The sequence below is a fragment of the Colias croceus genome, chromosome 26, assembly GCF_905220415.1.
Source record: "Colias croceus chromosome 26, ilColCroc2.1".
Lineage (NCBI taxonomy): Eukaryota > Metazoa > Arthropoda > Insecta > Lepidoptera > Pieridae > Colias > Colias croceus.
Window position 1 is genome coordinate 2,316,321 of NC_059562.1, and position 25,126 is coordinate 2,341,446.

Below are 25,126 nucleotides of genomic sequence, written 5' to 3' on the forward strand. Positions count from 1 at the left end.
AATAAAACATTGAAATTCTGCAGTTGGCCATTTTGACTAAAACACGCGTGACGTCACGCTTAAGTAAACAACTCACGTCAGAAGTATTTTGTTGTTATGAATATGTTGAGAATACGCATTTTTATTTATTTTCTATTGTTTCACGTATGCTTTATCGACTCAGAACAGAAATATAATTGCGAATTCACGAATACGTGGTTTCGGGGTTCTCCGCGCCAACTTTATACAATCGTTTCTTATTATTTTCTCGCTTGAAATAATTACTAACACATTTTTGAGCATTATTTTAATGTGGATTCACACTGCAATACTGCACACCACTTATAAACTTTGAAATTCGTTTCTATAACACATATTAAATATATATTTTTTTAATTTTCTTCGCAATGCATACAAATAATTACGTATTTACTAAAGAGTGACGTCACGCTTACGCCATGACACCTGCGAGCTGTTTTGGCACAGTTGATAAATATTTTTTGAAAAATGGCTTTTATCTTCGTTAAATTTAAGTATATTACCGAAATATAGGGTTTTTCTTGTATAGTAAACGTATACACACATTATGGAAGAGGATTTCAAAATCTTTCGTCATGCCTATTGTATGACTATGACACTAATGCGCATGACAATACGCGTGCGTATGGTCGGTCTAGCTCAATGAATAAGGAATTGGTCTAGCTATGAACGGTTTGATGAATTTCCATCCATATGACAAGCGCGACTGACGTACGCACTGATGGTCGGTCAAGCTCTGCAACCAGCGTTTGAATTACTAAGAAATTCCGGTAGATGGCGCTTTATTATTAATGTGACATCGATGATGATCAACTTGAAATTTGACCACGCGTGGCGTGCTTAGCCTTAGCCCAAAGAGTATAATGTATAATTGCCTTAGCCACGGGTAACAGCTCCAATAGTTTTAATATGAGGGTACTATTTTATAAAACATATTACATGGTTCGCTTAGTTTTTGAGAGCATGAAAGTGTTATCTGCAGCAATAAATATCAAAGCGTAGCGCAATTAAAAAAAATGCAGTAATAGATTGATCGCAAAGCCATGGCTAGCAAAATTCGGTGCAAACGGACCACCCATCACGGCCAGACACAGCCACTAGTGACTAGTCACATTTTTTCCTATAATTTGTACAGACGCACCGCACACCACCCGCACCCGTTTAGATATATGCGTTTAGACGGTAGCGACCAGCGCAGCGGCCACTAACTACAGAAGTACATATTGGCGGCAAAAGCCCACCCTAATCTCATACTGGACGGCGTTAAATTAGTAGTTACCTTAGCATTGTACAAATGCGAAGAATAATAAAAATAAAATAAAAAAATAATTAATAAAATCTTGGTAGGGTCAACTCATCTAATTCTGTGACAAAACAGAATATGAAAAAAAAACAGGTTAAACTGTATAAATTTTATTTTTATTTTTAATAGGATCATTAATCAGTCTTCTATTTATCATATGAGCAAGTGTAATCTTAACATATATGAATTATCTCAGCGTTAAAATGAGCTTAATCAAACCGCGATGACTTGTCTAATTCTGTGACAATCACTATAATTCGGTGATAGTACTTCCCTAATTCTGTTATAACCGAATTAAGCGAGTATTTATTATTTTTTAACACAAAAGTAACAAAAAAATAAAATTAATAAAAAATATAACATATTGAAAGTAATAATTATGTATTTATTAATCAACGAGAAACTATCAAAAGAGGGTAACAATAAAAAACAATATTGGACCTTATAAATTGTTTGTGTGTAGTGTGTACGGTCTCATTTTTGACTGCAGAATACTTTGAATTGCGAATGTCAGGGTTGTTTCATTATATTTTCTATTTTTATTTTTATCTTCCTCCATGCTGTCTAAAATAAAAAAAATAACTCACTTAATTATGTGATAAAAACTCGATAAAAAAAATAACGGACTTTTTTAAAATGCTTGAAAGCTATCCTAATTTTTTACCTGAGTAAAAATAAATATTTTCTGACTTAAACTACTAACGTATACGTACTGAAGACAATTATTAATACACGAATTGAAAATAATAAAAGTTTGCTTGGTTAATTCGGTGACACTGTTTTGAGTTGCAATCTTGAGAATCGTTAACTTTTTGAACCCAGGAAATAAGGTATTATGCAAAAACAAATGAAAAATTACTAAAACCTTTGTCGGTATCAACAAATATATGTTTTTAACAATTAATTGTCAAAGTATCATGAACTTTAACCCACCTTTTCTATTTAAAATTATACCCGGCGCGGCCTAAGATGATCCGTATGACACTGACAGTTATTCTCAAGAGACAAACTTGTAATGGCGTCACCATTAAATTAGAAACGTATTGGAGGCGTCTAAAAATGGCATTTATTAATTTTTACGTAGCTTTATGCTATTACAATGATATTCCGTTGGAATTATAACAATTCTTATCATTTACGAGAAATTATATCAATCTGACTTTACGTTTACGTCCTTCAAAACTTACATCGTTGGCATTTATCGACTAGTGCGGAAAGTATCGATAAACAAATTTCGATAATGGAAAGTCACATTTCGAGTTCACATTTTTTCCATGCTTAAGCTATAGTTCATTCACTATTAAATGGAACAGAAGATCGCAGCATAATTAATTAATTAATTACCGTTCGCGTTAATTTACTTACCTATGATAATATAAGTTTTTTAGAAAAATTAAACGGGGGATTCCATTTTCATGATAAAATAATATACACTGTGTTAAACGGGTTAAAAATTACGAGAAAATGATAAGGTGCATTTTTATGTTTTGGAAAACTTTCGTTTTACTTACCGTTTCGTTTACTTAATAGACGTTAAAAATTCATTTTATAATATTTGTAAAAACATGTTTACCGACGTGGCTGAATGCAAACCACGCCTTTGCCTATAAAATAGTAAAGTATCGACACGATCCATCATACGAGCAATCACTAAGACGAACTGTCATAGGGATCATCTTATAGCATCTACAGACGCTCCGATTTGGTTGGTGCCAACCATCCGACCACGACCAAATCGGAAAGTGTAGAGAGCGGTCGGTCCGACATAATTATTATTAATATTGGTTTGACGTGGTCGGATGCGCCAGCGATACCAACCAAACCAACTTCCTATCCGACCCAACCAAATTGGAACGTTTGTAAGCTTTGTTCCGACCAAATCGGCTCATTCCATAGAGTAATATAGGTAATTGACTCATTCGCATTCGCAACGCCGCCGGTGTGTCAACATGAACGCCGAGGGAGTTACAGTCACCGAACGTGATATTATAATAAAATTACTGGAAGTATATAAAGACTTTCCCTGTTTATGGGATTTAACTAATAAAGATTACGCAAACAGAGATGCCCGAAATCAAGCATATATTATTATGTTAGAACTATTAAAAAAAATTGACAGTGGGGCTACATTAAAAACATTAAAAAATAAGTTAGATAATATGCGTACATCCTATAGGAGGGAGCGAAAAAAGGTAAGCAAATTCAAGTCAAATATCCTGTTATGTATATAAATAAATAATGTGTTTTATATGTTTTTAATTTATGAGCATTTTTGTCTGATCTCGATGACATATAAATGAAATGTAGAAACTTTGATTCACTAAAAAGTATTTAATAAATATCAAACCTATTTAATAAATAGCACATCTAAATAATATGTAGTAGGTAATTAATAATATCAAATCTTTTTTATTTTTTACTTCTCCGTTTTTCAAGTCGGTTGTTTTTAACGTAGTTATTTTTATTGCGTTTTATTATGAACTAGCTGAGCCCCGCGGTTTCACCCGCGTGGCTCAGCTCCTGTTGGTCTTAGCGTGATGATATATAGCCTATAGCCTTCCTCGATAAATGAACTTTCTAACACCGAAAGAATTTTTCAAATCGGACCAGTAGTTCCCGAGATTAGCGCGTTCAAACAAACAAACAAACAAACTCTTCAAGAAAGAACTCTTCAGTCAAAGAAAAACCCGCATAGTTCCCGTTCCCGTGGGATTTCCGGGATAAAATCTATCCTATTTCCCGGGGTAAAAAGTAGCCTATGTCCTTTCTCGGGTATCAAAATATCTCCATACCAAATTTCATGAAAATTGGTTCAGTAGTTTAGGCGTGATTGAGTAATAGGCAGACAGACAGAGTTACTTTAGCATTTATAATATTAGTATGGATGACATGATTGCTAAAGGATTTCGCCCATTCCCTAGACTGGCTTCTACAGTCTAAATAACAAGAGAAATATGAAGTGATATACGGCTGCGCAATATCAAAACATGTCTTGATGTAGCAAGACTAGCAAGTATACATAGTGGTAAATCAAAACATGTTTTGACAATACTTAACAAGTAAAAAAATCATTATAATATATTCTAAGTACTTTATTGAAGAAATAAAACAACTATGGGTTTCAGTAAACAATAAATTTGGATATTTTACATATTTTAGGTGGAAGCTAGCAAGACTAGTGGCGCTGGAAACGATGAGGTGCATACGCCATCACTATGGTACTATGAACACCTCTTATTCTTGGATGAAAAAATCACGCCGACGACAGAGGTTATTGATAATATGGAGACGGATTCTTCCCAGTCACATAATGATGAGGTAAGCTTTAAATATTCATAGTATTAATCATTCTTTCTTGAAAATGTACCCGGCCCTGATTGTTAAAATATTCAGTGAATATTTGTCTAACAGAATTACCATCTGCAGTACGTTGCCTTTCTGTTCTGTTAAGGCCTACTAAGTTGTCATTTAATCTCCAGTCTCCTGGCCGAAAAGTACATGTTTCAGTATCCTCGGTATCAACACAATTTCTTGTTATATAGTTTGATGACTTTTTTCTTAAATAATTGTGCAGTGTGCATGAAGCCATTACAACTTTGGGTACATTATGAACATTAATTTGAATTGGTCTTTTTAATACTCTAAAACGTTCAGCTAAAATACCAAATGCATTTTCTACAATTCTTCTTGCTCTGGAGAGTCTATAATTGAAAATTCTTTGATCATGTGTCAAATTTCTTCTTGGATATGGTTTTAAAAGATTTTCATTAATGGCAAATGCATTATCTGCCACAAAACAATATGGGGCGATAACATTTGATTGCGGTAAAATAGAAGGTGATGGTAAATTTAGTTGGTTCGATTTCATTTTTTCATGAAAAGTTGTATGTTTGAATACTCCACCATCAGAAATACTGCCATTAGAACCTATATTTACATAAATAAACTCGTAATTTGCATTCACAATACCAAGCAGGACTATGCTAAAAGTTCCCTTATAATTATAGTACAGTGTACCCGATTTTGGCGGCTTCTCGATAATAACATGTTTGCCGTCAATAGCACCCAAGCAATGATTAAATTGCCATTTTATTTCAAAGTCTTTAGCTATTTGTAACCAGTCATTTTCTGTTTCAGGAACCTGCAACAAAAAGAGAACGCGTTACGAGAAGAAAGCAAAATGACATTTTAAAGAAACAGTCGGAATTACTAGAGTCTGCTAAAATATTAATATCTGGTGACGGCACATCAGCTGATGCTTTCGGGAACTCCGTGAGTTCTCAGCTCAAGGAGCTCCCAAAAGTACAAAGATGCCTCGCCGAAAAATTAATAGGAGAAACATTGTTCTATGCAAAACTAGGAGTGCTTACTTTTGAAACCTCAATAAATATTAAAAGAAGATCAGTACAATATTTAGGTCAGGGGTACGCGTACCAGCAGCAGGTGCCACAAACATATGCACCATCACCAACACCATCACCTCAGCATCACCAGCCGTCACCATATGCACCATCACCATCACCATCACCACAGCATCACCAACCGACACCATTTGCACCATCACCAACACCATCACCACAGCATCACCAGCCGTCACCATTTGCACCATCACCAACACCATCACCACAGCATCACCAGCCGTCACCATATGCACCATCACCATCACCATCACCTCAGCATCACCAGCCGTCACCATTTGCACCATCACCATCACCATCACCTCAGCATCACCAGCCGTCACCATTTGCACCATCACCATCACCATCCCCACAGCATCGTCAGCCATCACCATCACATAAGTACTCACATACATCACAATCACTTCAACTCAGTCAGCCATCAACGTCATCAACATTACCTCAGCTTCCACCATCATCATACCAGCAACAATTAGATTCCAATTCATTAATTAATTACATAAGCAGCAATCAACAACAGGTAGTCAGAGGAAAGGGGAAGGAGTTAAAAAAATATTTGATTTTTAAAAAGTAATTTTTCAGTGATATTCGTACTTTTCCATTTTAATTTTTACTAGCTTTCCGCCCGCCTTTGTCTAAAACCTAATAAATTATGTACTAAAACCTTCCCCTGAATCGCTCTATCTATAAAAAGAGCAACTATGGAGTTTCTTGCCGGTTCTTCTCCATAGATGCTGCTTTCCGAATCGGTAGTAAATGTTAAAAATATGACGTTTCAAAAGTGCTTCTCGAAGAAGTCTAATTGAATAAATAAATGTTTGAGTTTGAGTTTTAGGAGCCATTATTTAAGAGAAGAAGAAGAAGAAGAATTTGAGTTTGAAAAAAAACCACGTCAAAATCCGTTGCGTAGTTTTAAATATATAAGCATACAAAGGGACATAGGGACAGAGAAAGACACTTTGTTTTATACTATGTATACTATTACTTTAGAAAAATAAATAAACTATTTTTTATATATTAAAGTTGTTTTATTGAATACATACCTTTAGGTAATCTTTGAGTACTCTAATGATAGCTTCGCAGGTCTCTGGTATTATCTCAGACAGTAGTTGTGGTGATATACATGTGCTTAATTTAAGATCATTATATTCTCTTCCTGACGCGAGATATTTTAAAGTTGCCACTAATCTTTCTTCGGCAGTTACAGCTTGCCTCATAACTGTATCGGTTTTCGCTATATATCTTTTCAAAAGATTTAATATTTCATCGAATGATTCTGGAGTCATTCGAAGATATGTTCGGAAATCTTCATCATCCAATTCCTTAAGGAGCCGCATATGACTGTAATCTAATATATAAAAATCAATGCCACTTTTCGTTGTAATTCCATAACTCGAGAACGGCTGAACCGATTTCGATAATTCTTTTTTTATTATATTCCTTGAAGTACGAGGATGGTTCTTATGTAGAGAAAACGTTAATATGTACCACGGGCGAAGCCGGGGCGGACCGCTAGTTTTCTCTATTTCTATAGTAGAATTTAGCCCATTCTCTTCGTTTTTTCCTTTGTTCCTTTTGCAGCGGTGCTGTAGCAACAATGGTTGCTGCAACCAACGCTATTTTAGCATTTTTCGATAATACCGGTGGCATGAGGCAAGACGTCCGTTCACTACTTCATAACAAAGTCAACTGCATATATTATATTAACTCTATGGTCAACTGACAGCTGGAAGGCCAACCGTCGGACAATCTGTAGCAATGTCGGAATGGTTGCCATGTCGGTTCCAATATGGTTGGCACCAACCAAATCGGAGCGTCTGTAGATGCTATTAGGCCGCGCCGGGTTTTTTATAATTAAATAATGACAGCATAGTCGCACGCTACCGGTGAAACGTCAAACATGGCGGGCGCAATGACAAATCCCGTGATTGTTACTATTTCATTCACACGATCTTAACAAAAATTTGTACACGAAAAGAAGCTTTATTACCCTACCATAGGGTTAATTTTAATGTATTGGATTTTACTCCTATAACGCTGTCTAAGAGTCCAAACGTTGTATCTCCGAATTAAGTGAGTCACACAATTAGGTGAGTTTACCCTAAGCACTTAAATCTTGAGCAGCATATTATTGCTTTGCTGACTTAAAAATAAAAATGCAATGTGGAAACATAATATAGTCATTATGCTTACCATATTTTTGATTAAAATTCGTGTTATTATCCAGATATCGCCCTTTTTATGAAATGCTATGCGAATAAAAGCTAACTTTTCAAGCTAACTAAATTTGACTACGGCTTATCTTGTAAAAATAATGCTTGCATTATAGATGCGCTAGTGTCGTTTTACGAAGTATCGTCCATAGACGGTATCGTCATCAAAAATATGGAAACAAATGTACGGGGTGCTGAGAATAAAAACCACAGATCACAGAAACTAAAGGGAGATATGGTTAGGGGGCGGGGCAGGTGTCGCAGCAATATGCCCAAAATAAGAACACATGCTGTTTGTTGCATTCAGTTGACGTTCGACCGTCGGCCGGGTATTATTTGACAATGCCGCGTTGTTCCGTTAAAGTTTGTAAAAACCGAAGTGAAACCAGCAACTTTAAGTCAAATGGAATCACATACCATCGGTAAGTACTGAAAATTATACTATTTTCTTACTATAATTTCAAAAACAATATTACGTAGAGTGATTTCTTGGTTTCATTATGTGACAGAACGACAGTCACATTAATTTATGGAAATAGTTTACAATGCTTCTTCTGTACGTGACTCTATTCAAACGCGGAGTACGAATACCGCAATGTATAATGAAGATACTAAAGCTAACAAAAACGTTCGATCGTGTAGTACGGCCGCTGCTCGCGGTCGTTACTTGAGGATGCGCGTCGAGTGTGTCCATGTCGATAAGATTCGGATTTTTTATCGTATTATGTATTATTTTACTACCTTATTTTTATATCATAATGTATTACTATTAGCTTAATATCTGATTGTATTATTATTATTTGATAGGTACTCGAGCAATAATTTTATAGTGATTATTATTCATGGATTAAAAAAAATTCACTTATTTCATACTTATTTTACTTTACAATAAGTCAATAGGCAATGCTTTATGTACTTCATCACCATGAATGCTACCATCAAGGTGTCCATTTCAATTTTCTACCTAGTTACTGTATTGCCTATAAATTGTTTTAATTTTAACGTTTTTCATTTTATCGACAAGCAATCCCTATCGTAAAAGCATATCTTGTGGCTGTGTGGTGCTGTATACGTACGTTACTTACAATCTAGTGTGCGAACGAATAGTCGCTCTCAAATTTTTGTGTGATGACACGCACACAACGCGAAGTATTGTTTTTATTTTGTTTACTGTTGTGTGCGTAAATTTGTTATGAGACACTGGTTTCGTACTCAGCGCAAGCGATTGGCATCTCTCTAGATCTCTATGATAAAAACAAACTGGTTCTGTTTATGGATTTTTATTAAAAATTTCTTACAAAATCGTAATGAAAACATTTTTACGAACTGTGTAATTAAGTACAAGTAATATGAAGTTTATATCAGTCAAAGAATTAAGCTTAAATAATGAATACACTTGGATTACAACAAACATGCATAAATAATGAACTCATAAATTATATTAAAATTATTGTACAAATAATATTTCTTCTAACTACAGATCCAATTTTTATAACGTATTTTTAATCTTATAACTAACTAATACAGATATTAAGTAACAGATATAAATGGCACAAAGATATTCGAAATAACATGAATTATTATTTTACATATTATTCAAAAATTACTTAATAGTATCTGGATACAATATAATATTGTATTAGTGGGTTACAAAATACAGTTAGTACAAACACAGATATTTATGTCTAAGTGCACTTGAAAATATTTTTTGTTTCAAAATAAGTATAATAATTTCAAAAAAATAATGTGTCCATTTTATGAACCACTGCTGAACTTATTTAAAAGTCAAAACTTTGTTTTAAAGTTCACAACAACAGTGCGTATTTAAAAGGGGTTAAAATGTATATGCCAGAGAAATACAAATGAAAAATGAATGAAAATTTTAATGTAATAAATATTAATTAACTTGATGGAAATGGTGATAAATATTGGGTTATTCTAAACAATTCTAATATACGTTTAATAACTCAGCCCCCGGAATCACAGGCACAGTAGAAGAAAATCTATTGTGTCGTGGTCAGATCGGGCCGCTCGGGGCTCAATGGGTTAATATAAGCAGAGATAGGTTTTTAGAATATAAAAAATGTTGTGTGGTTTTATGAAACCACGGTAAAAGTGAAACTTTTTTTCACACTATAGACATTTAACTAAAATTATCGTATTTGTACGATAATTATCGTACGTATCGTGCGTCACGCAACATGCGCTACACAGACCAAAAAGTTTGAGACGATGTAATAAAAGTTTCACTTTAATATTATATATAACATCACGTATCATTAATATTCATATTAAAAAAGCACCATTAAAATGCAAGAACAGTCAAACATTATGTTTATTAGTAAAAATTATTATAGGAAAGAGAAATAGAATAATATTTTAATAGATACAATGTTTCTTAGTCACTATGCTAAAATTTGAATGAGATTAATAAAAAATCAGATCAAATTGGTTTTATAGTTTTCATATCAAAATATTTACAAACCTAAGAAATTTTTTGTCAAAATAAAATTGAAATGGGTTTAAAATAATAATAAATAGACTTTTTAATCTAAAGTAAATAAAACCAAGAACAAATTTATATAATAATAGGTATGTTTCTTATACTAATATTATTGTCATGATTTTTTAACTTATATACCAAGTCATACTTATGTTTTTGACTAAAATAATAAGGGTAATTAAATATGTTTAATTTCACACGGCAAGTAAGATTTAGGCGTTTAAATTACTGCTTTGGTAACGAGGAGATGTGCTGGTAACAATCACTGTAAATAAAAGAAAAAATAAATAAATTATATACTAAAGTTCTAAGTCAATCTATACTAATATTATAAAGCTGAAGAGTTTGTTTGTTTGAACGCGCTAACCTCAGGAACTACAAAAAATTCTTTCAGTGTTAGACAACCCATTTATCGAGGTTATATATCATCAAGCTAAGACGAACAGGAGCTGAGCAATGCGGGTGAAACCGCAGGGCACAGCTGGTATCTCATATATTTTTTTCCCGAAAGACTCAAGTTTTTTGTTTATTTATTTATAACATTCTTTTGAATATTCATATTGAATAAATAATGTAAACGATAGTTGTTTTATTGAGTTTACAATGTCAAAGTATATTTTAAAATCTATACATATAATAAATCTGTAGAAGTGTCAATTCTGTACATTGAAAATATTGAAAAAATAAATAGCAGGGGGTGTTACTGGATGTCGATCCAGTAACACCCCCTGCTATTTATTTTTTCAATATGCATATTTGGGTTTGGTGTCGACCAAACCCAAATATGTGATTAAAAAATTTTTTGTCTGTCTGTCTGTATGTTCAGGCATCACGTGAAAACTAACAGTTTGATTTCGATGAAACTTGGTATAATTATACCTTATTATCCTGGGCATAAAATAGGATACTTTTTATCCCGGAAAAATACGTAGAAAAAAATAAATCTTAATATTTCCGCGCGGACGGAGTCGCGGGCGGAAGCTAGTAATAAATATTGTTCTTACCACAAATCTGTTAACTTTCGGCGCGAAAGTTTTGGTGACTGTAGTCGTTTGCACTTTCATGTTCTCGAACTTTTCGCGTAAGCTGTCAAACAATAAGACAAGTTACTATTTTTATTGCATTAATGAAGACATTTTTAAATCTTACCACATATATAAAATTAAACTGATAATAAATGCTTTTTTAAGCCGGATAGACAATATTTTTATAACATTTAAGTCTACAACTAATTTTTATAGGTTAGTTTGGATAATTATCTCTTGGCAGTGGCCATCGAGGTGCCATACTCATATATATACTATTAGGCAAATGGTCCTTCGAGCCGGATTTTCAATTGCGTCTTTAAATATTTTGATCCTAGATTAAAAACATGATAATAATTATCTCAATGTAGTGCCCACCGAGTCAGAGCCCTCACTTACCAGTCCCTTTTAAAATATACCGTATTAGTTACTTAGAAAATGGTCCTTCGAGCCGGATGTAACACTTTTTCTATTATCCTTTATAAATAAAACACATAATTACCTCTTAGCAGTGGCTAGCAGTCTCCTCTATCTTCTGTCTTTTATAGTATTAATAGTAAATGGTCCTTCGAGCCGGATTTTCTTATTTTATATAGCAGAATTAGTTTACAGTTATGTTTTATTAACTAATGTTGCCAAGTTAGTATGACCCTTTTAAACTAATGTTGACTTTAATTACCTCTTAGCAGTGGCCAGCGAATCTCCGTCCTCTTCTGTCTCCTCGCGCGGGACAGAGATGGGACGAGCTGGTGTTCGCTCACTCTCTGACCAGTTCTCGAAACGGTCGCGGAAACTTTTTGTACGGGCTAATTGTTGAGCCTGTTGGTTGATAATAAAATGAATCGATATTGTCAAAATAATATTTTAATTATTATTATCACTAGCTTTGCGCCTGCGGCTTTGCCCTCTTGTCTAAAACCTAACCTAAATATATAAGATTGTGAAAACATCATCTAACTAGAATACTAAATTATGCGGGCTATACATTTATTTTTAGCTACATGTATTTTAAATTTATCAGTTGTTTTCGAGTTTATGCAATCACATTAAAATTTTTAATGGTCCTTTGGGCCGGACTCTATCATTAATGTTTCCACATAGAAGACAAATATCGCTTCCGTACGTATTTTGACGTGACAACGTCTTATAAATTGGTTTGCCGGGTGACACTTCAAGAAACTGCGTTACGCTCCGCTCACGTTATGGGCTCACAATGAGAGCGAGTGAGAGGCACGCGTCCATCCCACTCGGGCATGGTTAGCCCGCCTAAGAGCGAGAGAGACAGACATAAAAAGTCGTTGTCACGTAAAACTTTCGCCCGTATACCGACTTTACAGGCAACCAATTTTTTTCTTTAATTCTTTGTTAGTTTATTTTGTTTGTTTTAATGTATTTTTTGTGAGACTTGACATAACTATTGATAAATTTGCCTTTATAGGTGTCCCAAAATGGGTCACGTACCTGCACCAACGCCTCATCCCTTTCCCTGGTCTCCATGTACTCCTCCTCACTGTCCTCACTGTACTCCGAGCTGGTGTCGCCCGTGTGGGTGTGCTCCCCGGGGGGAGGGGGGGTGAAGCGTTTCAGCGGCTTTGGGCCTGCTGGAGGGGGGGGGGGGGGGGTAAGGGGATATAAGCTTAATAAAATAGAGTGCAAGTTGTTATTAAAGGCAATCCGGTTTATTTACCGGACCTAATATATTTGTGAACATGAATATTTTCATAAATAATTTTAAAGTCAACAACACATATTCAGAGATCTCTGTAGATCGAAGAGAGAATCATAATTTTGTTGTTGTCTTTTATTTTATTATGTGATGTCCTTTTTTTATTTCTATTGTGTACATAATCTACCTTAATTTTCTTTTTTTTTCCAATACATTGGTTGCTCGGGTTGCTTGGAAGAAATTGCTTGAAGCAATAAAGCCGCCCTTTGCATCAAATGTCCTGTCTGTGTGTGTGAAATTTGTATTTGTTTTGTATGCAATAAAGATTATAAATAAATAAATAAATAAATAGATGCCTATAGGAGGTTTTAAGACGGGTTAGCAGCAGGTGATCCACATGCTCGTTTGCCCATTCTTATATTTAAAAGTAGTTTTGACTCAAACATCTACAGTTACTATTATCACATTAAAAACAAATACTGGTCTTTGTGGGATAACCAATTAAATCAACATTTTCAGAAAACTATAAAAAAAAAAAAAATAGCAAAATGCAATAAGTGTCAGATTATACTGATCCAGATTTTTATGTATTTTGCTGATAAATGATAAATCATGGTACAAATATGAGCGACCTATATATTTGTACCATGATAAAACGATTTACCAGGTATACCAGTTCAAGCAGTATTGATTTAGATCATAGCCATTATAAATTCCAAGTATACCAGCAGGCTCCGGTCTCCTGGTCTGCTCCTCCATCTCCCGGAAGACGTTAATCATCCTGGATGCGGTGTGTCTGCTGGCGGCCAAGCCTGTGTCGGCTGGCGTTTCGTCGCTCCGGACTACGCTGGGCTCGTGGTATATCTCTGGGGATGGGGATTTTGGCCGCTGGGAACAAAAATAAATAATTAAATTCATTATTATAGATGTTTCGTTAAAAAATGATGATAAATAATTTTTATTATTGTTAGCAAAAACTGGTGATTTCGGAAGGTACGTAAACTTTGTACCTAAATTGTTATTTATTTTTATTTTGGAAAAAATTATATTTTTATGATTGATAACACATTTAGTTATGTATTGTAATATGTTAAAAATCCTTTAATCTATATTTTGTGGTAAAAGCTATGTCTATTCCCAAGGTTCGCTCTATAAGTTTACTAAACTTAATTCAAATTAGTTCAGTAGTTTATTAACATTATTTACCTGTGTTTAACAAACAGATAGATTTATTTTATATTTTTTATTAATTGTATTTACTTCCATTACATTAAATTATTTACCTACTTGATAACTTTCTACTATCCATAACATATGTATATAACAAACTCAAGGTCCCAAGACAAGTATTTCACTTAGTTTGGGACCCACTGTCTTACATTAATAATTTGTAAAACATAAAATTGACAAATAAATTTATTTCATTTCATTTTCGCATTTATTTACATTATTTACCTGAGTTTGCCTGGGCGGAGTCATCCTGAACTCCTTCCGTTTAGTCTCAGGTTGGTAAGTTTCAAAGAATTTGAAACGATCGGAAATATCTGCCGTTTCTATTTTGACGTCTTCTACTTTGTCTGCAGCACGAACTACGTCCTTTGGCACGAATGGCTGGAAATTTGGGAGTTATATGTTTATTTGGATAATGAGAAATGTTATCTACACTAATATTATAAAGAGGAAACTTTGTTTGTTTGTTTGTTTGATTGTAATGGATAGGCTCATAAACTACTGGACCGATTTTAAAAATTCTTTCACCATTCGAAAGCTACATTATCCACGCGTAATATAGGCTATATATTATCACGCTAAGACCAACAGGAGCGGAGCCACGCGGGTGAAACCGCGCGGCAACGCTAGTTAAGTAGATAGTGGTAGGTACTTTTACATAATTCTTACATAATCAATGTACTTCTTATACAATGTATGTAGTTCGAGAAATGCCCTGGTTTTTTTTATTATGTGACTTTAACAATTTGAAATTCCCACTAAATAAAGAGAAACATGTAAAAATGGAAGAAATTATATTTAGAAAATAAAATATACTCATTTGAATGTTTTCAGCGCTTTTGCTTTTAAAGGACTTTATTCAAATAACTCGGAAAATATTGACAAAACACTGACAATATTGTACAAGATTTTTTTATACGTTTATCATATTATAGTAAATAAGGGTCACTACATAGTATAAAACAAAGTCACTTTCGGATTTTGATTTTTGATGCGGTTTTTTTTAATAGATAGAGTCAATGTGATTCAAGAGGAAGGTTTTAGTATATAATTTATTAGGTTTGAGACAAAGCGGGCGAAGCCGCGGGCGGTAAGCTAGTGTTATATAAAAAACTAACCAACTCCTTCCGTTTGGGTGCTTCCTGTGGTGGGGGGGATACTGGAGGCATTGTTTTGGCATTTGCGTCTAGCTCAAGAAAGATGGACCTAGACTTCTTCGCTATGCCTGGAATTTTAAAAATAATTTTTATTATTGTAATATAAATATTTATGAATGACTATGCAAAATAGAAAATATTATACATATGATATAATGGATGTAAAGTATAGCTAAAATAACAGTTAGACACATTACAATAAGTGCATCCATTTCTGATGTCAGATGTGAACTTAAAATAAATGACAGACAGACATTTTTTTTAAAATTATAGGTGTATACCTACTGTAAAAACTTATACCAATACTGTATAGTATTAACATTAATATACTGGTTAGTTGAGTAACAACAAGTGATAACTGCGTTAAAAACAACCGACTTCAAACTTGCACTTGCAAAATTTACAAATACCTACAGACAAAAATGCTCATAAAATAAAAACTACTGGGCCTATCCGAATACAATTTTTATGGGACCAATTCGACACCATCCCGCATCGAACAAAAAAAGAATCACGTAAATCGGTTCAGAAACCTCGGAGTAATCGGTGTACATACATAAAAAAAATATACCGGCCGAATTGATAACCTCCTCCTTTTTTTTGAAGTCGGTTAAAAAAATCTGTTATAACTTTTAAGAATATTTATTTGCAAATACTAAAACTACTACTGTTTTATTTATATAAAATACTAGTGATCCGCCCCGTCTTCGCCCGTGGTACATATTTCGCATTAAAAGATAGCCTATGTTCTTTCTCGGGTATCTTAATATCTCCATACCAAATTTCATGCAAATTGGTTCAGTAGTTTATTCGTGATTGAGTAACAGACAGACAGACAGACAGAGTTACTTTCGCATTTATAATATTAGTATAAAATATATACCTACCCTCATTAAACACAGCTCTATCTTCCAGCTCCCTGTTCTTAGGAGGTTGGTTTTCATCATTAAAGACTTCGCCGTTTTCAAACCTCTCCTTAATAGCTTTTGCTTTCTCTGCGTCCAAGTCTAATTCCTTTGCGATTTTTTCAGATGATGTTACTCCTATAAGAAAAAAAATACAATTCCAAATAACTGTTATTTTTCAACTTAATTTAATGAAATAAATAACTACGGTTGAAAAAGAAATAAAAAAATGTGTGCGTGTACTAGAGTACACACGTAAGAAGTGAAACTTCTTTATGACCTTATATTAATTAATTAACACTTTGATTTTGCTGATCACTTTAATATAATATTATCACGTTACTATAGAGCGGTGGAAATAAATTCGAGTGGAACAGAAAAACGGTCAAGTAAAGTGGTAGGATGTACGTTAAAACGATACGCTATCCCTACTCCACTGGAGAAAGTATACGTCGAATCACGCGTGGTAGGGATAAGAAAAAGTTGGCGCGTAAAGCAAAAATGTCACGAGTACGGCGTAACGCAAAAATGTCACGCGCACGGCGTAACGCAAAAATGTCACGCGCACGGCGTAACGCAAAAATGTTACACTAAATTTTTGTCCAACCCCGATAAAGAAGTTTCACTCAAAAAAACATGAAATTATTGTATTGTCACTGATTTTGATTTAAATCTATCAGTTTGTAAAATGTTGAAATTATGCAAACCATTTTTAAATTTAAGAGAAATTAATTAAATAAGAAGTATATTTCCATACCTTGTTCACTCTGCATAACGGATTGTTCATACATCTCCTTGATTTTAGCTTGCTTTCCCTGAAACAAAAAAAAAAACAAATATTATTATCTCACTAAATGATAAATGTGAAAGAATGTGTCTAAGATATGCGCAATTTTAAATAAATTTAGTAATTTTAAAAGGTTGAAACAATTATCAATTATACTAGTCTACTGCTTGAAGTGTAGTGAAGTGATCTGTAGTACAGTATAGTTTCGTGAAGAATAGTGTAATGTACTGTAGTGTGTTGCGGTCTCGTGTAATGTACTGTAATGTGCTGCGGTCTTGTGTAATGGACTGTAGTATGATGCGGTATAGTGTGTTGCAGTCTAGTGTAATGTACTGTAGCGTGTTGCAGTCTAGTGTAATGTACTGTAGTGTGTTTCAGTCTACTCGAGTGTAGTGTGTCGCAGAGTAGTGTAGTGTTACCAGAAACAAGCGGCTCCTGATGTTCTGTATCTCCTGTTTCCGCTCCCGGTGTCGCTCCTCGTTCGTGTGTTGCCCGCTCTCGAAGCGGCCGACTATTTCGCTCATGTTGCAGAAGGAGACGGGTTGTTCCCGGTTGCCTGTGTGCTTGTATGAGTTTTTGAGGACTTCATCCTCGTCTGTGACGGGAAAAATAGCAAAAAGCTTTATAAATAAAGTATATGGTATTATATAATGTATACTCTAAGACTTTTATTTATTTATTTATTTATAAATAAATAAATTTATTAAAAATATTAAAAAAACATGCTTAAATTCATGAACCATTTCATCACACCGATCCTTGATATGTTTTCAAAGTTTAAATTAAATCTGTCCAATTAAAGTGGGTCAAAAATCAAAATGGTGGATCACATTCAGGTGAAAATAATAACAGCGTGTTAAAAATTGTTCGTGTGATAATAAAATCGATTGGAGATTTCAATTTTGAAAAAATGGTCTAAAAAATTCAAGTCTAAGAAATTCACAAAATACAATAATTATTTCACTTATTTCAAAATATCAACCTGTTAATCACATAATCTATATTCTATAATACTAATATTATAAAGAGGAAAGGTTTGATTGTACGTATGTATGGTTTTCACGAATAAACTACTGGACCGATTTTGATGAAATTTGGCACAGACAATCTTAAGACCCTGAGAAAGAACATAGGCTACCTTTTAATGCGAAATATGTACCACGGGCGAAGCCGGGGCGGACCGCTAGTATTAGATATTTTTAAAAAACTTGATTATAAATCTACTAACATACTACCAATTTAACAAATATTTTTGGGTTGGTATTTTTTAAGATCTTTTTAAATATTTTTTTATAAAAAAAAATATTTTTTGTTATAGTTAATAATAATAATTAATTACCATCGCCATCCTCATGTTCACTGGAGCTAGGTTCGACGGCGACGCCGTTCAGGCACTCGTCAGACACACCGATATCCATTCCCTTCGCTTTGAATCTGAAAAAAAAAAAACAAAACAGTGTTAATAAAAAAAAAAGTTTTAACGTGTAACGCGAATTCTCCTAATAATATAAAAAAGAGCGTGTGTGTCGAGCACACGAGCACACATACAAAAAAATAAGGGTCCTGTTAATTAACAACTTTTAATGAGAAATGTTATCAATAATGTTTAGTCTCATTATTTGTACTTACAATATATAAAAATTTATCACATTATTTTGCAAATTCTATTGTAATTTGCAAATAGAAGTAGGTATACACTATACACCCTAAACCCAAATTAATAAAAAATGTATTTATCTCATAAAAATAATAAATATCCTTAAAATATAATATTATCCTTTCGTTTCACAGTCCGCAATCACTATTAAACTTACAACACAAAACAAACACTTTTCCCATAGACATTACATTCACTCCAATTTAACAATTTCTTTAAAACAATAACTTCAAAACTGACCTTAGCATTTTAAAACACCAAAATTAACACCAACAAAACTCTCTCACATCATTCATAACACTCTAATAACTAAAAAATGAACGAACCGAACTAAAAAGGAAACGGCTTCGATATATTATTTGATATGCTTTCTTTATAAAAAAATACGACCCAGATAAAAATCAACCTTATCACCTTACGAATAGGTGTACTCTTTAATGTACATTTCGTCCCGAATTAAAACAGTATCGAATAAGCTAAAAACGAACCTATTAATATATGAGAATAAAGTTCATTTTCCAACACTTAACAAAATCCTGGAACAATATAGTCGAAGTAATTTATTTCCCACCGTTACATTGCGCGGTTATAAAGCTAATATTAAAACACGTTTAAACAAATGCAGCAATGTACTATGTTTTACAAGTTAAAAATAGATTGAGTGGTCTGGAATTAAAAATAGTGAACAGACGGTGTATCTATGACGTCAATGAGTAGGGAACTTCCTACGTAATATTATAATATTTATATGTGTTATCTGTAAGACTGTGACTCACGTACTTTCATTTTATTATAGTTACTAGCTTACCGCCCGCGGCTTCGTCCGCTTTGTCTAGAACCTAATAAATTATATACTAAAACCTTCCTCTTGAATCACTCTATCTATTAAAAAAACCCGAATCAAAATCCGTTGCGTAGTTTTAAAGATTTAAGCATACAAAGGGACATAGGGACATAGGGAGAGAAAAAGCGACTTTGTATTATACTATGTAGTGATTACATTTTTTTTTAATTTATACTTATTCTATGACTGTCTTGCTATCCCTATAATATTAAATCCTATCCCTTTCATTATTAAAATGTATTAAAATGTAATTAAAAGAATTTGAACATCAGCTAAGTAAGGTTTTAATTCCATAGAATAAAACAACATAATATACCTACATAAAATATAATAACCAAAAATAATTTTCATACGATTGAAATTAAAATGCAAAGTCATTTATTTATACACATATAATAAATATTTACACAACAAACAAATAAAATCTGTGGTAATTATTATTTATAAGTATTTAAATTACTAGAAGTAGATAAAAAAAAAAAACTATTTATAAGCACAAAAAAGGTCACAGGAATCATTTCATCAATTATTTTGGGTTTAAGTTTGAGTTAGACAAAATACAACTTACTTAGCAAGTTTAGACAGCAGAGTAGCACTTTTCTCATGATGATGCCGTTCCAGCACTGGGGGTTCTTCCACCTGGGCCTTCTTCTCGAACACCTGGAAACGGGACTTCACGTCCAGGGACGCCAGCTCTTCCAGGCCTAGGTCTGGTTTGTCTGATGCTGTGGGTGGATTTATTGGTGATATAAAAGGAGAATTCATAATATAGTATAAAGATTTTTTTTTCATATTTTAAAGGTGAAATAAAAATAAAGCTAAAGGGAGTGGTTTTGCTTTTTTGATAACCTAATGTTTGAAATGATTTTCAAATGTGTAAACATATTTTTATTTGGTAATTTGAATGGTGAATTTATTTTTAAAAATGAAAGCTAAAGGAAGAGAAAATAATAAGATTAATTTAAAAAGTAAAAGATCTTTTGAATAGTTTTAAATTCTTCATGCTTTTATGGTTTGAGGCCTGTCAAATGTACAGAATAAATGATAAGCTAACTCTGCTAAGACATATTCATTTCTTTTATAATATGTTGGTTAAAATAACCACTTGCACTCGAAGGACCAGAAATAAAATATTATACATAGCTGGTAACAAAAGAAAGAATAACATTTTTTACCTCTAACGACATCTGGCGGCAGCTCCACGGGATTGCTTTCACAAATTATCATCTGATGTTTCTTTGGTGCAGCTATAACAAAAAACTTATATTAATTATGTATTGTTATTAGTTTAAAAATTGATAAAGACAATAACAGGGCATAGCTAGTACACATTTAGTTTAAATCAAGTAATTAATAGTTAGTCTATCAAGCACGCAGTCTGAAAGTTTTTTTACGCCGATAGATGTCGTTACTACAAAAACAACCGCTCTTATATCGCGCTATCGAAGTTTTTTTCCCGCGTATTGATAATAAAATTTTCCCTCTGTATTGGCATCGCTATTTCCATCGGGCGGGCGCGCCTTTTGCCACCCCCGGTGTCTCTCATGGGCGAGAACGTCGAATGGTCACCGACGGCCAAGTACCTTGGTGTGACCATTGACAAGACACTCTCGATGCGGCCCCATGTGAAAAACGTGGTCGCCCAGACGCGCGCCGTGCGGAATATACTCCGCCCCATGCTGGCGTCTCACCTGCCTCTCCGTACGAAGCTGTGCATATACAAGGCGTACGTTCGCACGCGTCTTACCTATGCGGCCCCTGCGTGGTTCGCACTGACCAACGAGACGGACCGCAAGTGTCTGCGAGCGCAGCAGTCGCTAGCGCTCCGCACCATCTCCGGAGCACCACGCTTCGTACGGAATCAGGTCATCTCCAGGGACCTGCGCATGGAGAGCCTGGACGACTTCGTTCGCCGCCTGAGTTCCTCTATGTTCGCGCGCGCCGACGGAGCGCGATCCCAGCACTTGCACGGCATCGCGCCATACCATCGACGACCGCCGGACATAAGAGGCCTACCACGTGACCTAATCTCCTAGGACACGACCGCTTCCTCGCCGCTAGCTGACGGGCGCTCACCGGCACTCTGCCGGAGAGCTCGACCTCGCTGAGCGGCGGGTGAAGCACACTCGGACATTCTCCCCTGCAGCAGCTCGCAGATCGCCCGCGATACCGCGGACTGGATCGCACTGTAGCAGGATACCTCCCGGACATGACACCTTGGACCATCCGGTCCCACCCAGTGCCCCGCCTGTAGTTGCAGGCGGCGTTGCCACCACTGAAAGGGGCCATCGCCCCGAACAGTTACCCCGAAGCCTGTGAAGGCTTGCGTGGAAGACCCGAGTAGTAAAAGTATTGGCATCGCTTCTCGGCCTTTTGGCTAAGATCAAAGTGTAGTATCTGTTCTTTTCAGCTTAATATCTGAAAGTTCCCGCACAGCGGGACCAGTATATTAAACTGATTTTTGTAAGCCGACGGGATGTTCGGGGCTCGCTCCACTCCCGTCACGGGTCGGCCCGGCATTGCAGTGCCGCCGGGATCGGCCCACATAAATAACAGTATCTCTATAGTAACTTGGTGAAGAAAATACAAATAGTTACAACTTACATATTTACTCAAAATCGCTGATTTCTTAATAAAATTTTGTATAACTTATTGCAAAGCCAAATACAAAATTGAAAATAAAAACTGACTGTTATCAGCTGTAATATGTATGTTTCTTTATACTTAATTTTCATTAGGTGAGTCTCATATTCATTTAATATTTAACAAATTAACATTGCACATTTTTGTGTTAATAAATATAAAAATATATTATTATTTATTAAGTATGTTTGTTTCTCTTTGTCTCAAACAATTAATAATTAAAATACTTTTACCTTACTTTTACACTAAGCTTTTACACATATTAGTAGAAGGGATGTTGAAAATAGTTTGATGATAAATTATTATGCTTGATGTTTATGAACTAAATTATGTAAATTTTATACTAACACTAGCGGTCCGCCCCGGCTTCGCCCGTGGTACATATGAAAAATAAATGTTGGCCGATTCTTAGACTTACCCGATATGCACAGAAAATTTCATGAGAATCGGTCCAGCCGTTTCGGAGGAGTATGCAGACTAACATTGTGACACGAGAATTTTACATATAAGATTAGTCTTATTTACATAATATGTTATCTATAGTAAACCTTTAATTGAATTTAGAATAATTAACGTTAATTATGAATTAAATTATCTTTTAAATTATCCTATTTTCTTGTCATACTTTGTTAGTAAAATACATTTATTTTATTTCATTCCCTTGCATAATTCTTATTTTATAAATGCGTAGGTATTTTATGATTGCAGTTATAATTATTATTTGTTTTAATATTACGCAACCTCATAATATTTTATTGATAAATAAATCAAGTTCTTTATGGAACTTCGCTTATCTAAAGAGAAGAAGGTTGTCGCGAATTGTATAATTTTGTGATGATTTATTTAAATTTATTTCTGGTTTTTAATACTTGATGATAATTTTAGTTGCTATTGCTACGCCCCGTTATTGAATGCTTTTTTAAATGTTAAAAAAGATAAATAAATGTTAATAATAACAAATTAAACTATGTAGGAAATTTTGCAGAACATTAAGAAAAAATAGAATAATTGGCGCAAAAATAAAACTTTATTTCCTATAACAGTAATTTTTGACTTTGTAACTAGATGGCGCTGTAATAAATTTATCTTTAACTAGCCGCTCGTCCCGGATTGATCCGGGATAAAAACATCAAAATAGCCTATATTCATCAGATCATGAGGGCTATTTTCAAATCGGTCCAGTAGTGTCGGAGCTTATTCAATTAAAACAAACAAACAATCAAATCTTTTTCCTTTATAATATTAGTGTAGATAATGAATTCTCACCATCAACTTCATCATCATCATCCACGGGTTTTGGCTCGAACAAATGCTTGAAGTGCGGCTTGCAGTACAGCGTTGTGTGGTCGCTCTGGTATGTTTCTACCCTGTAATCAATAATAATTTGGGTATTTTAGTGTTGTATTTTGGGGGACTTTTTAGTTGGTTTTAAAGGGATATAACCTATCAAGCCAAAATATATAGAACCAACTATTATATTTATTTATTTTTTATGTGATAACTTTTTACTATTTACTATACTAAAAGTTGGTGAAAATTGCCATGAAAAAGTCAGTAAGTATATAGTAATAGTATAGTAAGTATATAGTTCTGATATCAGAGACTAATCTAAGTTCCTGGTTCAGCTATGGTTGCTAAATCTTTTGTGTACATATATAAAAATAAATTGTCTGGCAATCTGTAAATTAGTATAAGTTTTTATTAGAAAATAAATTATTTAAATATTTTGTTAAGTAAGTACTTACGTGAGCTGTTTATTGCACTGCACACATCGGAAGCACTCCTTATGCCAAATTCTACGTTCAGCCTTGACTCTCTCCATGGCGTACACGGGACGGGAACATTTCGCACAGTTTGGGTTCTCCTCTGAAGCCTTCATCTTCTTGAACAGCTTTTCCGAACTTTTTGACTGTGAATTTAAAAAATATTTATATTATGTAAGTTTGTTTTATATTAGAACTAGTTAGATGACCGAAAGGTTGTTCTGCGACGACACAATTATAAATAACTAGCGGTCCGCCCCGGCTTCGCCCGTGGTACATTTTTACGTTTTCTCTCCATAAGAACCATCCTCGTACTTCAAGAAATATAATAAAAAAGAATTAACGAAATCGGTTCAGTTGATCTCGAGTTATGCGCTAACCAACAAATTTTGCGATTCATTTTTTATATTATAAGATTATGAGTTTAAATTAGGATTTATTCTAAGTCATACCGAAAACTTACTAAGAAAGAAAGAAGAAAGAAAGAAAAGTTTATTCCCTACTACACACAATATTTTCTAAAAACTGGGTCACGAGAATTTCACATGTATAATAATTTAATGTATTAATTATTATCTAATTGATATATAAATCAAAGAAAAAGCAAAACTAATAATAACACAATATTATAAACTAGACTCGATGAAAACGACTGATCGAATCTAAATGAAATTTGGCACTAGACCATACCCTTATGCTTAAAAAAACAAGAACTCGATATCAAATTATTATTCAAATATACCAATGTATTTATCAACCCGGAAGTCTATTTTATGCTGCTTTTAGTATCTTTTTGTTTTAAAGTAATCATGATAGTGACGTGAATTTAAATTAGTAATAGTTTTTAAAAATATTTTCCTCATAATAAAAAATGCACTGATTGTATGCATCTATAGTATAATAAAAATGAATGCACAATGTGTAGCTAAACGCAAAACTCGAGAACGGCTGAAGTCTGAACCAATTTAATCACACGAAACATTAAAATAATATT

General features: G+C 34.0%; 2 protein-coding genes and 1 non-coding gene across 4 annotated transcripts in view; 2 read left to right on the forward strand and 1 right to left on the reverse strand.

Moving 5' to 3' along the window:
• Positions 1-3,007: 3,007 nt before the first annotated feature.
• LOC123703540 (DNA-directed RNA polymerase II subunit RPB1-like) lies at positions 3,008-6,402 on the forward strand. Its single transcript, XM_045651594.1, has 3 exons — positions 3,008-3,513; positions 4,481-4,639; positions 5,459-6,402. The coding sequence occupies exons 1-3, from the start codon at positions 3,271-3,273 to the stop codon at positions 6,311-6,313; spliced, it is 1,257 nt and encodes a 418-aa protein (XP_045507550.1). The 5' UTR covers positions 3,008-3,270; the 3' UTR covers positions 6,314-6,402.
• A 4,075-nt stretch (positions 6,403-10,477) lies between these two features.
• Positions 10,478-25,126, reverse strand: part of LOC123703530 (F-actin-monooxygenase MICAL3-like) — a 30,337-nt gene continuing 15,688 nt past the window's right edge. The window contains exons 3-17 of one of the 2 annotated variants that reach the window (XM_045651579.1): positions 24,115-24,278; positions 23,636-23,736; positions 20,902-20,973; positions 20,295-20,451; positions 18,565-18,659; positions 17,645-17,820; positions 17,196-17,253; positions 16,421-16,576; positions 15,495-15,601; positions 14,602-14,757; positions 13,872-14,034; positions 12,942-13,078; positions 12,160-12,299; positions 11,460-11,541; positions 10,478-10,720 (exon numbers count right to left, since the gene is read on the reverse strand). In XM_045651579.1, the coding sequence (XP_045507535.1) occupies positions 10,718-10,720; positions 11,460-11,541; positions 12,160-12,299; positions 12,942-13,078; positions 13,872-14,034; positions 14,602-14,757; positions 15,495-15,601; positions 16,421-16,576; positions 17,196-17,253; positions 17,645-17,820; positions 18,565-18,659; positions 20,295-20,451; positions 20,902-20,973; positions 23,636-23,736; positions 24,115-24,278 (1,767 nt within the window). In that variant the 3' untranslated portion in view covers positions 10,478-10,717. Of the gene's footprint in view, positions 10,721-11,459; positions 11,542-12,159; positions 12,300-12,941; positions 13,082-13,871; positions 14,035-14,601; positions 14,758-15,494; positions 15,602-16,420; positions 16,577-17,195; positions 17,254-17,644; positions 17,821-18,564; positions 18,660-20,294; positions 20,452-20,901; positions 20,974-23,635; positions 23,737-24,114; positions 24,279-25,126 lie in introns of both variants that reach the window. The other variant, XM_045651578.1, reaches the window with a different exon arrangement.
• Positions 22,084-22,276, forward strand: LOC123703607. The gene has a single exon (XR_006753023.1). It is a non-coding gene; the product is annotated as a U2 spliceosomal RNA (small nuclear RNA).

What these genes read in the sequence shown, in the direction of transcription:
- LOC123703540 (XM_045651594.1), top strand. Translation starts at nt 3,271, where the DNA reads ATGAACGCCGAGGGAGTTACAGTCACCGAACGTGATATTATAATAAAA. An exon ending in ATAGGAGGGAGCGAAAAAAG is followed by an intron (nt 3,514 to 4,480) that starts GTAAGCAAATTC and finishes TACATATTTTAG; the next exon opens with GTGGAAGCTAGCAAGACTAG. An exon ending in CCCAGTCACATAATGATGAG is followed by an intron (nt 4,640 to 5,458) that starts GTAAGCTTTAAA and finishes TTTCTGTTTCAG; the next exon opens with GAACCTGCAACAAAAAGAGA.